Source organism: Rhinoderma darwinii, chromosome 1 (genome assembly GCF_050947455.1).
Source record: "Rhinoderma darwinii isolate aRhiDar2 chromosome 1, aRhiDar2.hap1, whole genome shotgun sequence".
Lineage (NCBI taxonomy): Eukaryota > Metazoa > Chordata > Amphibia > Anura > Rhinodermatidae > Rhinoderma > Rhinoderma darwinii.
Window position 1 is genome coordinate 192,263,652 of NC_134687.1, and position 17,998 is coordinate 192,281,649.

The 17,998-nt window shown below is 42.3% G+C and overlaps 1 protein-coding gene across 1 annotated transcript in view; it reads right to left on the minus strand.

Moving 5' to 3' along the window:
- Window positions 1-1,103: 1,103 nt before the first annotated feature.
- The window catches only part of MMRN1 (multimerin 1), a 121,886-nt gene continuing 104,991 nt past the window's right edge, over window positions 1,104-17,998 (minus strand). Inside the window, exon 8 of the mRNA XM_075849775.1 lies at window positions 1,104-2,433. Coding sequence (XP_075705890.1) covers window positions 2,012-2,433 — 422 coding nt within the window. The 3' untranslated portion in view covers window positions 1,104-2,011. The remainder of the gene's footprint in view (window positions 2,434-17,998) is intronic.

A 17,998-nucleotide genomic window follows, 5' to 3' on the forward strand; every position in this document is an offset into this window, starting at 1 on the left:
TATCCTTCTCAGTCATTTTGTCTGTCCATGATTTCTCATTAAAGAGGCTCTGTCACCAGATTTTGCAGCCCGTATCTGCTATTGCAGCAGATAGGCGCTGCAATGTAGATTACAGTAACGTTTTTATTTTTAAAAAACTAGCATTTTTGGCCAAGTTATGACCATTTTTGTAGTTATGCAAATGAGGCTTGCAAAAGTCCAAGTGGGTGTGTTTAAAAGTAAAAGTCCAAGTGGGCGTGTATTGTGTATGTACATCGGGGCGTTTTTAATACTTTTACTAGCTGGCCGTTCTGATGAGAAGTATCATCCACTTCTCTTCAGAACGCCCAGCTTCTGGCAGTGCAGACACAGCGTGTTCTCGAGAGATCACGCTGTGTCGTCACTCACAGGTCCTGCATCGTGTCAGACGAGCGAGGACACCGGCACCAGAGGCTACAGTTGATTCTGCAGCAGCATCAGCGTTTGCAGGTAAGTAGCTACATCGACTTACCTGCAAATGCCGATACTGCTGCAGAATCAACTGAAGCCTCTGGTGCCGGTGTCCTCGCTCGTCTGACACGATGCAGGACCTGGGGAAGTGACGTCACAGCGTGATCTGCCAGAAGCTGGGCGTTCTGAAGAGAAGTGGATGATACTTCTCATCAGAACACCCAGCTAGTAAAAGTATTAAAAACGCCCCGATGTACGCACATAATACACGCCCACTTGGACTTTTACTTTTAAACACACCCACTTGGACTTTTGCAAGCCTCATTTGCATAACTACAAAAATGGTCATAACTTGGCCAAAAATGCTTGTTTTTTAAAAATAAAACCGTTACTGTAATCTACATTGCAGCGCCTATCTGCTGCAATAGCAGATAGGGGCTGCAAAATCTGGTGACAGAGCCTCTTTAAGTTGTCCCGAAAACACAAAAATGGTCATAATATAATGATCATAATCATGTATATGTATATACTAAATATATGATTGTCTATATTTCTATTATTATATTTTTCTAGAAATGATACAGTTATTGCAACAAAAGAGGTTAAATAATATTTGATCATAAAAAAATTATTGAGAAAATGTTGAATTATTTATTGCAATTTTTCTTTCTGGAAAATGTTGATGTATATGCCTGACCATTTTATTGCAATATTAACATACATTTCATGCAGAGATGTAAAAATGTTATGGAAATTGCATATTGTTATACATATTTGCATTCTGGGACCAGGCACACAAAATCTGACCCCATATTTCATATATTTATTTTTCTGTTTTTGCTAATATTATATAATAAAAGTTATGTTTTAGCTTTATATAGTACCCTTCTATTGTATTACATTAAATCACAGGCCACGGTGGTTTTTTTTCTTCTTAACTTGATATAAACTGCTAATGTACTAAATAAATTAGCAATAACGATAATTTCAATATGAGGAGAGGACCTCCTTCTTAAATTTAGGCTAATTTTGAAAAAATTCGGAGCTCTGGGCAATAAGAAAAGTAGGACAATCTGCTTGCCATTTTTAGACTGTTTTTTTTCCAATTGTTATTACAGCTCACATAATACCACCATACCACCAAATAGTGGCAGGAAAATACTGCCATAGTGGGAAAATAATATGCATTATCCGAATGTTACTCACTTAGCCCACATAATACTGCCATATAGTTCTCATATAATGCTGCAATTCAATTCCCAAATTATACCACTCTATACTACTAAATAATGATTTTACTTTGCTTTTAGGGTCCTGCCCTTTGGGCCCCTAGTAAACAGAGACCCTGGGCAATTGCCCATTTTGCCACCCATTAAAAGCAGCTCTTCTTGCATTGTTAAATGTAGCCTCCATCTGTTCAACTGTTACAACCTATTGTTTTTCCACTGTGACGGATCTGTCCTCCAACAGAATAATCCATATTTTTGGGTATTTTGGCCCTAAGATTTACATTAAAATCCTAATATACTGTACATATACACACACAGTTTCAATTGCGTCAGTAAAGCTGCTGTAATATGCATTATGTACGGTATAACAGGTAGCCACTAAATGTTGTAACAGGCGGGTACTGTGCTGGAATGGAGCCTGATGTTAACCTGAGCCACACTTCCTGCCCATAGTTCAATTCCAACAAAGTATCTCCTGTCACCATCCTATCACTGTACATGTTACTATTAATATTTTCAGATTGAAATGCAATCTTATCTACCCCATCAACCACTAAATAACCAGAAACACGATGACTGTATGATTCAATGGTAAACTTAAAGACATACACTCCAAGGTATGGCACAAGAAACTTCCCAGTGCTGGGTGCATAGGAGGAGCCATAATTTACATATAAATTGTTGAATCGAATTGGACCAGGAGATGTCATCCCGTATGTGTGAGAGGCTGAAAAAGCCACCATTGGTGCGTAGCGGTATGATCCTTTTGAGAAATCTGTGGAAACATACATTCATTCTATTATAGAGAAGTTCTGTCTATATTTTGTCAAATTCTCAAGATTCTTTGTTAAACGCTAACAATAACAACTACTAAGCAAGAATCATTTTTAAGTAATAAGTGCTATTCATTTTTGTAACAATGGAACAGAATTCCATTGGTTCAAAACCAATCATCAGCAAAGTAACCACTAAATCAGTATCATATAAGGAGTTAAATCCTTTACTGTTCCGTTTAAGCACAATGGGAGATATTTATCAAAATTAGTTCAAGGAGAAAGTGGACGCATTGCCCGTATTAACCAATCAGATTTCAAGTCTGACGTTTAAAAAAACATTTGGAGAATGAATGTAGCAGTGTTATTGGTTGCTGCGAGTAGTTGCTCCACTTTTCCTTGCTCTAGTTTTGATAAATTTCCCTGAATATTTTTTAAAATGAAAAAATGATGCCATTGGAAAAGGATGTTGATGGAAGTTGTTAATTTAAAAACATGTTTATGTCATATGTTTAGATTTAGCAAAAGCACTTGCTAGAGCACAGGGAAAAACGCTTTTGTATGGGTGAAAAACTAGCCAGCACATTATACATACCTGTCCCCGGCATCCACGCGTCCTCCCTTTGTCTCCTCATTCGATATCTGGAGGCTGCTCCAGCCACCGACATTCTCCTCTGGGTCTTAGCGCGGGCTGACCCTTTGTATTCTTAAAGGGCTAACGTCACCAATTTTCAAAGTCCATCACCTAACTAGCTTTAAAAGCCTGTCTGCTTTGCTACACATTGCCAGAGCAATTTGGTTCCTAGTGTTCCTGTGTGTTTCTTGCAGTCTTGTCTTATGAAATTCCTGTGTACCTGTCTTTACCCATTTTTGACCATTCGTGCCTGCCGCCTATAAATAGGTGAGCAAGAGAGGGTTTAACCCCTTCCTGTTCCTGGACGAACTATTGGGTCATGGTAAATGCATCGTTCGTGCTCCATGACCTACTAGTACGTCACGAGAGGATCAACCATTTTGGCTGTCCTCGCAACACATACAGGAGCTGTGACCACTGTTGTCTCGTACAGCAGTTGCCGCAGTTCCTTCAGCGGGACTAATCGCGGTGTCCCCGCTGATTAACCCCTTAGATGCCGCGTTCAATAGCGATTGCGGCTTCTTAGGGGTTAAACCACCATTGTCGGCCCACTACATGATAGCGAGCGGCGATTGGTGCTATGGCAACTGGAGGCCTAACAATGGCCTCTGGCTATGCCATCTACGGAAGCCTAGTGGGTCCTGACAAAGTAACCACTAAAGTGGCAAGTAGCTGACAGCTCTAATATGCTGCATTATGCATGTAGTGCAGTGTATTAGAATAGCGATCAGGGCCTCCTGCCTTCAAGTCCCCTAGTGGGACAAAATAAAAAAGTTATAAAATAGTTGTGTAAAAAAATAAAAGATTAAAAGTAATAAACGTAAAAATCCCCCTTTTTCCATTATCAGTCCTTTATTATGAAAATAAATAAACAAATAAACTATACATAATTGGTATTGCCGCGTCCATAATGGCCTGTACTACAAAAGTAATTTGTTATTTACCCTCGCAGTGAACACCATAAAATAAATAAAAGTGAATATATCACTTATAGCGCATGGTGAACGCTGTAAAAAATTTTTTAATAAAAAACAATAGTAGAATTGCTGTTTTTTAGTCACCATGCCGCTTAAAAAATAGAATAAAAATTTATCAAAACGTTGCATGCACCCCATGGAAACTACAATGAATTCCTGAAGGGGTCTAGTTTCCAAAATGGGGTCACTTTTAAGGTGTTTCCCCTGTACTGGTACCTCAGAAGCTCTGCAAATGCGACATGGCGCCCAGAAACCAATCCAGCAAAATCTACATGCCAAATATCACTCCTGCCTTTCTCAGCTCTGCCGTTTGTCCAACCAGCAGTTTATGACCACATATGGGGTATTGCCGTAATCAGGAGAAATTGCTTTACAAATGTTGGGGTGCTTTTTCTCCTTTATTCCTTCTCAAAATTAAAAATTTGTACCTTTTATCGGAAAAAAATTATTTTCAATTGCACAGCCAAATTCTACAAAATTCCGTTAAAAAAAAACCAGTGGGGTCTAAATGCCCACTATACCCCTCGAAAAGCTTCTTGAGGGGGTGTAGTTTGCCAAATTAGGTCACCGTTGGGGGGCTTCGACAGTTTTGGCACCTTAGGACTTCTTCAAACCGGACTTGGTGCCTAATAAAAAGGAGGCCTCGAAATCCACTAGGTGCTGCTTTGCTTCGGAGGCCTGTCCTTCAGTCCATTAACTCACTAGGACCACATGTGGGATATTTCTAAAAACGGCAGAATCTTGGTAATAAGTATTCAGTTGTGTTTCTTTGGTAAAACCTTCTGTTTTACAGAAAAAAATTAATAAAAAGGATTCACCTCTACATTGCTTCAAATTCCTGTGAAACACCTAAAGGGTTAAGAAACTTTCTGAATGCTGTTTTGAATACTTTGAGGAGTCTAGTTTCTATAATGGGGTGTTTTATGGGGGTTTCTAATATATAGGCCCCTTAAAGCAACTTCAGATCTTAACTGGTACTTAAAAAAAAAGAGGTTTTCGAAATTGTATTCAAAATACGAGAAATTGCTGTTTATGTTCTAAGCCTTGTAATGTCCTAGAAAAATAAAATAATGTTCAAAAATTGATGCCAACATATAGTAGACATATGGGAGATGTGAACTAGTAACTATTTGGGTGGTATAACCATTTGTCTTACAAGCAGATACATTTAAATTCAGAAAAATTTAATTTTTTCCAAACTTCCTCTCAATTTTGCTGTTTTTCACAAATAAACACTGAATATATTGACCAAATTTTACCACTAACATAAAGCCCAATTTCTCATGAGAAAACAATCTCAGAATCGCTTGGATAGGTATAATCATTCCGAAGTTATAAAGTGAAATATGTCAGATTTGAAAAATGGGCTCTGAGCCTTAAGACCAAAACTAGGCTGCGTCCTTAAAATATATTAATAAAAGGAATGGAAACATTGGGCTTGTTTAGCCTGTTAAAAAAAGATTCCTTAGAGGTGATCTTAATATATACACCGTTCAGCCATAGCAATAAAAACCATCTGCCTTCTATTGTGTAAGTCCCACTCATGCCTCCAAAACAGCTCTGACTCATCAAGGCATGGACTTCACAAGATCTCTGAAGGTGTCCAGTGGTATCTGGCACTTAGAAGTTAGCAGTAGACCCCTTAAGTCCTGTAAGTTGAAAGGTGAGACCTCAATGGGTGGGACTTGTTTTTTGAGAAAATCCCACAGATTCTCGATCAGAAAAAAAGAAATTGGAAGTCAACACCTTGAAACTCTTTATTATAATCCTCCAACTATTGCAGAACAAGGCTGGGTGCATTATACTGCTGAAAGAGGCCACTGCCATTAGGGAATATTGTTGCCATGAAAGGGTGTACTTGCTCTGGAACAATGTTTATGTAGGTGCTACATGAATGCCAGGACCCAAGGTTTCCCAGCAGAACATTGCCCAGAGCATCAAATTGCCTCCGTCGGCTTGCCTTCTTCCCTTAGATCCTTAGTGCATCCTGGTGCCATCTCATCTCCAGGTAAGTGACGCACACGCACCAAGCCATCCACATGATGTAAAAGAAAATGTGGTTAATCGAGCCAGGTCACCTTATTTCATTGCTTCAAGGTACAGTCCTGATGCTCACAAGCACATGTGTTCACTGCTTTCAGCGGTGGACATGGGTCAGCATGGGCACTCTTATCGATCTGCAGCTTTGCAGTACGAAACACAGCAAGTTACGATGCAGTGTGTGTTCTGACACATTTATATTATAGCAAGCATTAGGTTTTTCAGCAATTTATGCTACAATAGCTCTTAAGTGATTTTGGTCCAGATAGGCTAGCCTTCGCTCCCTGCGTGCATCAATGAGCCTCAGGTGCCCATGATCCTGTCGCTGGTTTACCAGTTGTCCTTCCTTGGACCACTTTTGGTAGGTACTAACTACTGCAAACCAAGAATACCCCACCAGACCTGCTGTTTTGGAGATGCTCTGACCCAGCCATGTCGCCATCACAATTTGGCCCTTATCAAAGTCGCTCAGTGGCACAATATAGTCAAGGTTCCCCTATAACTGAACGGTGTGTGTGTGTGTGTGTGTGTGTGTGTGTGTGTGTGTGTGTGTGTGTGTGTGTGTAAGTTTCTAATGTATACAAACTAAATTTGAGAAATGATTAACTTGGTGGTTAACAGGGCTTGTGTCACGATCTAGGGGTATGTAGACACATTAGGCCGCTACGCCATAGCAGAGAGGCAGCTAGTCAAGTCACAGTCTATGCAAAGTCTATACAAGAGGTTCGTAGCACAAGGGTACCTGAGATATTCCAGATGGTGGCAGAGGCTCTGGCACAGATGGGGCTAGATGTGGCAGGTTGCGTCAGACATGGCGGATGGTACCAGGAGTGGCAGATGACACCAGATGTGGTGTATACCAGCAGGCATGGCAGGTTGCGCCAGACATGACAGATGATACGAGGAGTGGCAGATAACACCAGACGTGGTGTGTAACAGCAGGCGGCACAACACGACTTCAACAATAGACAGGCTCAGGAAATAGACACAGCACTGAATACAGGATACAGGTAGCAAGGCACAGGAACACTGGGAGCAGGATAACACTAAGGGACCATTTGCAATAAGAACATGGGAAAACTACAACAACACCCAGGTAAGGAGTGAAAGGGCAGAGCCCTTTTTATAGTCCATGGTGATTATGGCTAATTAACCATATTTTACATGTGTGCGCACTGGCCCTTTAAGGCCGGGCACGAGCGCACGCGCACTACGGGACACTGCAGAGTGGAGCAGAAGTGAGTGCTGGCGTCTCCTAGGATGGAAATGCCGGCCAGCACTCACAAGTCCATGGTCGCGGCCGTCGAGGGGTAAGTAGGAAGTAGAAAGGTTCTTTTCTGGTTCCCAGGACCTCTCCTCAGGACCAAACCCTCTCCAGTCCACCAAATAGAATGTCCTTCCTCCTACCCTCTTGCAGTCCAGGATCTCCTCCACCTCAAACACATCAGATGAACTGCTGGGAGCAGCTGCAGGGCTAGGAGTTTTACTGTAGTGGTTCAGGACCACAGGTTTCAGGAGGGAGGAAATTTGTATGAGGGCACTTCAAACAAATGTTCCTTGAGGATAGCCAGGCCTTAACTCCAGAAAAGAACTGAGGAGGAACTTTTCTTCTTTTATCAGCATGCTTTTTCATTCGGTCCTCTGCCTGGACGATCGCAGACTTAGTTTGCTGCCAGATATGAATAAAAGTCCCAAATTAGAAATTTGCTGCTGGTACTTTAGTCATGGCTGGCCCAGGAAGAGGAGCTCGAGGATGCTGGCTGTACACAATGTAGAAAGGAGGCGAGGCAGTAGATTCACTTGTGTGATTGTTATACGAGAACTCCGCCCAAGGCAGAAGTTGTACCCAATTGTCGTGTTGGGCGGAAACTAAATGACGAAGATAATTCTCCAAAATTTGATTTATCCTCTGCACTTGACCATTGGACTGTGGGTGATAGGCGGAAGAGAAGTCCAGTTTAACGTCTAGCAGGTTGCACAGGGCTCTCTAAAACTTGGATGTAAACTGTGCACCCCGGTCCGAGACAATATGCAGAGGAAGTCCGTGTAGCCAGAAGATGTGCAGAATAAGCAGATTTGCCAGACGAGGAGCAGAAGTAAGACCGGTCAACTGAATAAAATGTGCCATTTTAGAGAAACGATCCACTACTACCCAGATCGTAGTACATCCAGCTGAGAGGGGAAGGTCAGTGATAAAGTCCATAGCTATATGCTGCCAAGGGGCATCAGGAACAGGCAGGTGTAGTAACGGACCATCAGGTTTGGAGCGGGTAGACTTGTTCGAGGAAACAGTTCATACATGAAGAGACATAGTCCGCAACATCTCCAGGTAGAGTAGGCCACGAATAGTGACAAGCTATTAAGTTTTGTGCCTTACGGACACCAGAGTGCCCAGCAAGTTTAAAGTTGTGTCCCCAGCGGAGAATTCTCTTCGGGTCAGCAAGACGGACAAAAGTTGTTCCAGGAGGAATGTCTCTAATTTGCAGAGGGTTAGCGGCAATAATCCTAGAAGAATCTATGATGTATTGAGGAGTTTCCTTAGCGTCATTGGTTCCAAAGGAGCGAGACAAGGCGTCAGCCTTCACATTCTTGTCTGCAGGACGGAAGTAAAGCAAAAACTGAAATCGGTCGAAGAACAACGACCATCTGGCTTGGCGTGGATTTAAACATTGAGCTGACTGTAGGTACGTGAGGTTCTTGTGGTCAGTATAGGTGATAATAGAATGGATAGCACCCTCCAGCAAGTGTCTCCACTCCTCTAAGGTCAAATTGATGGCCACCAATTCCCGATCCTCGATGGAATAGTCGCGTTCTGCTGGAGAGAATAATTCTGAGAAGTAGCCACAGGCCACCATCTTGCCTTTAGGGTTAATTTGGCATGGTAGTGCTCCTGCACCTACGGAAGAGGTATCCACCTCCAAAAAGAACTGCAGAGAAGCATCAGGGTGATGGAGAACAGATGCTGAGGTGAAAGCGCTCTTGAGATCAGTAAATGCTGATTTTGCCTCCGGAGGCCAAACCTTGGCGTTCACTACCTTCTTGGTGAGGGCCGAGATAGGAGTAGTCAGAGATGAGAAGTTCGGGATGAATTGCCGATAGAAGTTTGCAAATCCCAGAAATCGTTGTATGGAACAAAGACCCTGTGGTCGTGGCCATTCTAAGACGGATCTCACCTTCTCTGGATCCATCTTGAGACCACGGTCAGATACGATGTAGTCCAGGAAGCACAGAGAGTTCCTCTCGAACACACATTTCTCGAATTCAGCATATAGGTGATTCCCCCTTAACCGCGAAAGAACTTGGCAAACATGCTTCCGATGTTTCATCAAATCAGGTGAGTAAATCAGGATGTCGTCCAGATAGACCACCACACAGACATACAGCAGGTCTCGGAAAATGGCATTTACAAACTCCTGGAACACAGCTGGATCGTTACATAGTCCAAAGGGGAACATCACAAGGTATTCGTTAAATGCGGTTTTCCACTCGTCACCTTTGCGGATAGTTATCAAGTTATAAGTCTTGCGTAGATCCAGCTTTGTGAACACCTTGGCCTCACGTATTCTATCGAAAAGTTCTGAGATAAGTGGCAGGGGATACTTATTTTTAACAGTAATTTGGTTCAGGTCCCGGTAGTCGATACATGGACGAAGAGATCCGTCCTTCTTTTTCACAAAGAAGAATCCGGCTCCGGCCTGAGAGGATGACTTCCAGATGAACCGTCTCTCGAGGTTCTCCTTAACATATGCAGACATGGCTAGGGTCTCTGGCAGGGAGAAAAGATAAACTCGACCTCGAGGTGGCGAGGCGTCAGGAAGTAATACAACATGGCAATCGTAGATGCGATGGGGAGGAAGAGTCTCTGCTACCTTCTTACTGAAGACGTCCGACTAGCATAATGTGATGGTAGATTGGAGAGTGACTGATGCAGTGGAGGTGAAAAAGGACGAACCTGTGGCAGGCAACGGCTAAAGCATCTGGGTCCCCATTGGAGGACCTCTCCAGAACTCCAGTCGAGAACCGGATCATGTAGACAAAGCCCAGCAGAACTGGGTTAATTGCATTAGGTAGAACGAGGAAGGTAATCTGTTCCGAGTGGAGAACTCCGATTTGTAGTGTCAGTGGTTTAGTGACGGACACAATAGGATCAGGCAATGCTAGTCCATTTACAGAGGCAACAGCCAGAGGTCTCTCTAGAAGAACTGTAGGTAGATGTAGACAATCCACTAAATCCTGTTGGATGAAATTTGCAGCTGCTACGGACACCAGATAGGCAGAGGAGAAGTGTGATGTCTCTCCGGAGATGATGGTCACAGGAATAGATAACTTGGGAGAGGCTTTGACATTTGGCGTTGTCCCACCTAGGGTTATCTTTCCCACCAAACCTAGGTGCTGGACTTTCCCGACTTTTGTGGAGATTTATGCACGAAATGGCCTTTAAGGCCGCAATACAGACAAGAGGTTCGTAGCACACGGGTACCTGAGATAGTCCAGACAGTGGCAGGGGCTCTGGCATGGATGGGGATAGATATGGCAGACGTGGCGGATGGTGGTGGATGGTACAAGGAGTGGCAGATGACACCAGACGTGGTGTATACCAGCAGGTGTGGCATGTTGCACCAGACGTGGTGGATGATACCAGGAGTGGCAGATAACACCAGATGTGGTGTATAACAGCAGGCAGCACAACACGACTCCAACACTAGAAATGCTCAGGAACTAAACACAGCATGGAATACAGGATACAGGTAGCAGGAACACTGGGAGCAGGTTAACATAATTGAGTAGGAATGACGGTCAGCGGCCATGGACGTTACAGATTGCATTGGGTGTGCAACCTGCACTTGGTTCCTGATCCTATGAAAAGGCAGCTTCATTAGCTAGATTATTAAATTGGTGGTGCTATTTAGGCAACTGACTGACAGTGTTATTTGAGCTCTGTATGAAAGTATTATTTGGATACTCTAAGGTATATCATAAGAGGGAGGATGTCCACAGAAGGTACTGCATTGGTTCACCAACCTAAGTCTCACCCATATAATCATGTGTCTATCAACCAATGTAACTATGATAATTAAATACCTGAAAAAACTAAATATTTGAAGAATTTTACATTTTATGTCCAATTGTTTACAGAGATAGATATATATATATATATATATATATATATATATATATATATATATATATATATATATATATATATATATATTTATTTCATTTTCACGATTTTTATTCTTACAAATAAAGCAACATCCATAGAAAAAAGGAGCTACAAAAAATATACAAAGCAGTATTACACTGTGACTGTCCTTGTGATGTGTAAAACAAGACATTGTGACTCTACTGGAACTTTATCTTAGTAAATTAGTATGTCACCTTGGAATGCTATCTAACCTCTGCTTTTTCAGGCTCAGAAAATTGGATTATATATTGAAAAATCTGTTTCAAAATGTGCTGAGCACAAGTGTCAGCACTGAGAATGAATAGAGGTAATCATAATTAGATTTACTCCTGCCAATTTTGTAGTCAAGATGCAGCAGACAAAATACAATAGTCTGAAAGATCATTATCATATTTCAACACTTCTGGAAACCGGCCATAGAAATCGGTTAAACTCACTTGGGCTTAGATAAATATACATTCTGCTCATGGTGAACAGAATAACTGATACTGCTAGTCAAAATTTCGATAGAACCATCATTGAAAGCCAAAAAGATGCATGTACATTCTTCTGTTGCTAGGAAGCACACTTCCCACATCAGCATTGAAATGGGGTACACTTGGCCTACCAGAAAAAATCATTCTGCTGGTAAAATGCATTCACTATTGCATTGAAGACAGTGGGCTAAATTCTCTGGTGTCCAGGGAGAAGGGAATTTATATTCCTTGGCTTCTTAAGGATATTGGGGCGTTGAAATTCCCTTCGTCATTTGGAGCAGTTGGAAGTTAAAATTCCTCATGGGAATTAGGAAGAGGGAGGTTAAAACTCCTGTTATCTCATGGAAAGATATGTTTGAATTTCCTATTGTCTGGTGAAGAGGGGGTTAATTTAGCTGTTGTCAAGAACAGGATATTCTGGCATTCCAATTCCATAAATCACTGCTTTATCTATTAACATGTGAAATCCACATTGAAGCATTGACACGGTTCAGACTTCTGTTCATAGCTGATATCAAATTATGAAAAGGAAAGTTTAAATTCTGTGGTGTCCAGTGGGGGCCTGGAGAGAGTGGATCAACTTTTCTAGTGTCCAGTGATGTGCGGAAGATAAATTATTTGGTTTAGGAGAGGATGGAGGAAGTATGGTTACATTCCCTGTTGTCCCATGGTGAAAACAGGTTACCTTCACTGGTCACTAAAAAGGGTTGACCAATAGGGTAAGAGAATGTGTTTGTTTCCTAAAAACCGGTGCCAGTACTAGTGGGGAACTTTAACTTCTTGGTACACAAAATAGGAGGATTTGAAGTCTCTGAAATCCTTTGGGAAGGAGGGTGATTTAGTTTACTGAACAGTGGTGTAAGGATTTAAAGTTTCATCAGAAGGAATTTTATTATTGCTCTTAAATTCTCTGATGTTCAATAGTGAACTGGGTGCAGGGCCAGCTTTAGGGGTGTGCAAACCTGTGCGAGTGCACAGGGCACTGCAGCCTCCAAACATGTAGGGGGCACTTGAATTCTGTATCCTCTGCTCCTGCTTACACACACAGAGGAAGCAGGGGCAGAAACAGAAGAGAAGGAAGCTCTTCCCATAGCCTACCCCTGTAAAAAGCTTGTTCAGCGAGGAGAGATGGTAAGTGCAGGGACAGCATCAGCACCCGGCGAACTCAGGCAAGTGCCAAGGCCCACTGCCTTTGGGGTGCCCACTCGGTCGCCGGGTGCTGACGCTGCTGTCATGGCTTTTCCAGAAGTGGAATCCCTGGCCAGAGCGTTGCTGACGCTCTTGCCGGGGATTCTGCTCTTAGTGGGAGCCCCTGATGTCCCTGTCCATATATGTGACCTGAGGGGCTCCTCCAGGACCGGAATCCCCGGCCAGAGCGTTGCCGACAGTCTGCAAGAGAAATCTGTTCCTAGGGTCCCCTGACATCACTATCCATATATTGATAGTGACGGTGGGGGGCTCCCTCAGGCGCGGAATCCCCTGCCAGAGTATTGCTGACGCTGTTGCTGGGAATTCCGCTGCTAAAGGGAGTCCCTGTCTAGGAGTCGAATCCCCAGCCAGAGCATTACCGACGCTCTGGTCCGGAGATTCCACTTCTAGAGGGAGCTCGTGATGTCCCTGTTCATATATGGACAGTGGCACCAGGTGTTTCCCCGGACTGGAATCCCCGGCCAGAGCGTCAGCAACGCTCTAGCTGGGGATTCCACTACTAGGGGAGCACCAATGGTGCTATCTACAGGGTGGGGTGTGTGTGACGCTATCTACAGGGTGGGGTGTGTGTGGAACTATCCACAGGGGGTTGTTTGTGGCACTATCTGCATGGGGGTGTGTGTGGCACTATCTACAGGGTGGGGTGTGTGTGGAACTATCCACAGTGGGTTGTGTGTGGCACTATCTGCAAGGGCGTGTGTGACACTATCTACAAAGGGGTGTGTGAGTTTTCATGGAAAACACAAAATTGTCTGGGTGACCCCAAACTTTTGAACGGTAGTATATATATATATATATATATATATATATATATATATATATATATATATATATATATACATGTATATTTGTGCATGCGTGTGTGTGTGTGTGTGTGTGTGTGTGTGTGCATGTGTGGGTATAGTTATCAGAGTGTGGTATCTGTGGTGTTACATAGGACTGCAGGTAACACTACTACATTATCTGTAATCAGGTAACATCTATTACATTATCTGTACTCAGAGAGTTATCACTGTGTGTTAGCTGTGGTGTTACATAGGATTGCAGATAAGGCCTCATTCACACACAGCGTATAAGATTCACGCGTGTGAAAAACGCGCGTGAATCTGGTTCGTGTGTGTTGCATTATGCATCAGTGTGCTTTGCGAGTGGCATGCATTATTCACGCACTGGCAAAGCACATCTTTTATAAAAAATATATATTTTCAATCGAATTGATGTGCAAATCACCCGTGTGCAGTGCGTGTTTTTCACGCACGCACAGACTTCAATGGACGCGTAGGTGTATAAAAACACACCAATATAGGATATGCAGTGAGTTTCACGCAGTGGACTCTCGCTGCGTGAAAACTCACGCATGTGTGTACGGCCCCATTGAAATCAATGGGTCCGTGTTCTGCTCGTGATTTCCAAGCACATATATATATGTATATGTGTGTGTATATATATATATATATATATATATATATATACATATATACAGTCCAACGGCAGATGAACACAGCACTCCAATGGTTTCCAGAAAATCAGGCCATGTGCTCGTTGCCTGGGGGTGAATCAATTCCCCAACATCAAATAGAAAGAAGCATAGAACACAGCAACGGCACCAGGACTTCAGAGTAGATGAAAGCAAAAGTGGATTTATTCACCTCAGTAAAGCAACGTTTCGGTTCAACAGGAACCTTTCTCAAGCCATAGCAAACTGAACAAAGTGTCAAGTATTTATAGGAGGAGTATACATAAATCGACAATAAAACAATTAAATGCATAATTCCATCAAAACATATACAAAAGTGTATGCCATTATTATAAAAAGACATTCATATATTGCACATAGTTCATGATAGGCTATCACAGTTGAGATTCAGAGTCATTGATTCTGTGCCTCAGCTGAGACGTGGCGGTGACAGGGGTCGGATACTCAAAAGAAAAGAGCTTGAGTGGATTTTTAAATTAGAAACCATGTCTCCTAAGGGATTGAATATAGAATATCCCTGTGGTCCACATATTTGAGATATGGATGGGTCACCTACTCTCTCCCAAAGATCTATAGAGATATGATTGGTTGACGTTCTCAAAGGTGTAATTTGTGTCTTAGATGTATGTTTTATCTGAGGTCCTATTTTGACCTTTTTTGAATATACATATTTTATATTTGTTTTTATATTTCACATATATTGTATATTAATATGTATTTTTTTCTCTCTCTCACATTTTCTTTCTCGCATGCTTTAGACACACAACTGCATGTCAAGCAATTTTTGAGAGATATTGGAAAGCGGCAGAAGTCTCCTTGTTCTAAAAACGTTAATGCCACGTTTGGTATATATATCTACTGAGCTTATATGAGATAGCTTATTGAAAAAATAGCATTGGTCCAAAAGAATTGCATATTTGGACTATATAGTTCTTATGTTGTGGATGTTTGTATTTCCTTTTTGGTATTTTTTAATTTATGTCTATTATTGTCTCTTTCTAAGTGTGGGCTTAGCATTGATATTTAACGCATACTGCCTTATCTTGGCAGATGCGTTTTTCTTTGCAATAACATTTATTGGGAATATTTGATATCCTTGTTGGAGTGTTAATGTTCCCTTTAGTACAATATCTCTATTTTGCCCCATTGGTGACTACAGTCAAATTATATTGAGCTATCATGACATATATATATTTATGTTCCTACCACTAGGGGGTGTCAAACTACACTGATAGCAGTGTTTTTGTATTTTTATTGATTCAATCTCCCGATTCGTGGAAAGTGTGGTCCAAAACCCATGTAATTTTCTGGGGGATGGACCATATAATCCATTATATCATGTGGACTATGTCTAATTATAGATTTGATGCTATTATTAGGAATCTCTGCTCTCTATGTATTCAAATCCCGGCTGGCACGTGCGCAGTAGGGGTGGAACGCAAGTTCCGTCGTGGCGCATGCGCGGTGGTGATTTGTTGCCTGATGCGTTCCACCGGACTCAATATCCGGTGTGGGCGCCATCTTGGGACATGCGCAGTAGACACACACGAGTGTGTCGGGCGCATTTCTCTATCTTCTGTATGACCGAACGTTTTTACAGTAAGTACATTGCTGTTTAAATATAATTAGCTTCTGCCTGCTTCCAATCATCTTAAAGGAACAGTGTCATCACAAATTATTTTTTTATATGTTAAAGATGTTAGTGCTTTATTAAAAACGTTTATATACATTTGTGTGTTTGTGTTTTACTTTTTCTTATTTTTACACTTTTTCTTCCCTATGGGGGCTGCCATTTTTTGTTCCATTTCTGTGTGTGTCGATTAACGACACATACAGACATGGAATACGGCAGCCTAAAATCCACAAGGATTCCACTCGGCCCCCTGGACGTCCCATTGTCTCAGGGAGTGATTCCCTATTTGTCCCAGCGGCAATATTCTTAGACAAAATTCTTAGGCAGTTTGCCATTGGTGCAGACTCCCACGTCAGGGACACCTCGGACTTCCTGGTCAGGATTCAGGATCTTTTGATCCCTGACCGGTCGGTTCTGGTTACCCTTGATGTGGGTAGTCTGTATACCTCAATTGCCCATCAGGAGGGTATTGATGCCTCGCTTTTCTATTTGGGACTGCGAACGGCTCCCGTCCCATTGACTGCAGTGTACGGCGTCTGTGTGGGAACTGCGCATGCGCCGCTCCCACACAGTCCTATTCGAAATTGGCGCCGTCCGGCGCCATTTTCCTGTGGACCGGAAGTCGCAGCCGGACAGTAATATTACTACTTCCGGTCGCGGCTTCCGGATTTGTGCACTTGCACCAGCGGCAGCAAACGGAGCGGACGGGCCGGAGGGAGCCGCGGCGGCAGGAGCAGGTAAGAGATTTCAATGTATGTTCGTGTTTGTGTGTGTTTACTACTGTATGTAAACCTACTACACTGTGGGTTAGCTCAAAAAATGGCGACACACAGTGTAGGAGGTTACACCGTTCAAACCCCTCGTTTATCCCGGCACTAGCCAGTATAAAGGAGGGGGGGATGCTGAGAGCTCACTAGAGCGAGGGCTTTTAACCCAATGTTGCAATGCTGCAATTTTGGGAACAGCTCCATCTAGTGACCAAAAATGGGTAGTATTATAAATTAGAAATAATTTATAATATTTCCTGACTCGTGCAAAAAAAAAAAAAAAAAATTTGAACAATGTTTAATCACCCACACACTAAATGTTTAATTTTTTTAAAAAAAACATGTTTTTCTGGCAACACATTCCCTTTAAATTGCCCCTACTTACAGTGTTTCTTACGATTATCACTACACTTTTTATGCATATTGTATTGCCCTTATATGCCTTACAGTGGAAGAACTATGTGCACTCTATGAATGTCTTTTTATAATAATGGCATACACTTTTGTATATGTTTTGATGGAATTATGCATTTAATTGTTTTATTGTCGATTTATGTATACTCCTCCTATAAATACTTGACACTTTGTTCAGTTTGCTATGGCTTGAGAAAGGTTCCTGTTGAACCGAAACGTTGCTTTACTGAGGTGAATAAATCCACTTTTGCTTTCATCTACTCTGAAGTCCTGGTGCCGTTGCTGTGTTCTATGCTTCTTTCTATTTGATGTTGGGGAATTGATTCACCCCCAGGCAACGAGCACATGGCCTGATTTTCTGGAAACCATTGGAGTGCTGTGTTCATCTGCCGTTGGACTGTGTTTGTTTGAATCGAACGCGTGCACCCATTGCTAATAATGTCTACTGAAGATGAGCTGGATATAGGTGTGATTACATCTCAAGTTTTCACTTACACCAGAGAGGACGCCGACCGTATCCTACAGGGTCTATCGGGAGATGTCACCTTCCTAAGTGTTCCTACCGTTGAAAACGTAAGGAGAAAATGGGAGGCAGACTCTAAAAGATTTATCTCCCTTGAGCTACATCTGTCAACACTTGGCGAGTACTACAGATGTTCCCGTATACCGCGTGGCATGCGCTCACATCTGAGACCCAATCTCTTCCCTGCAAATACAGCATTTAAGGAGAGGTTTGAGGCTATCTCGAATAAATA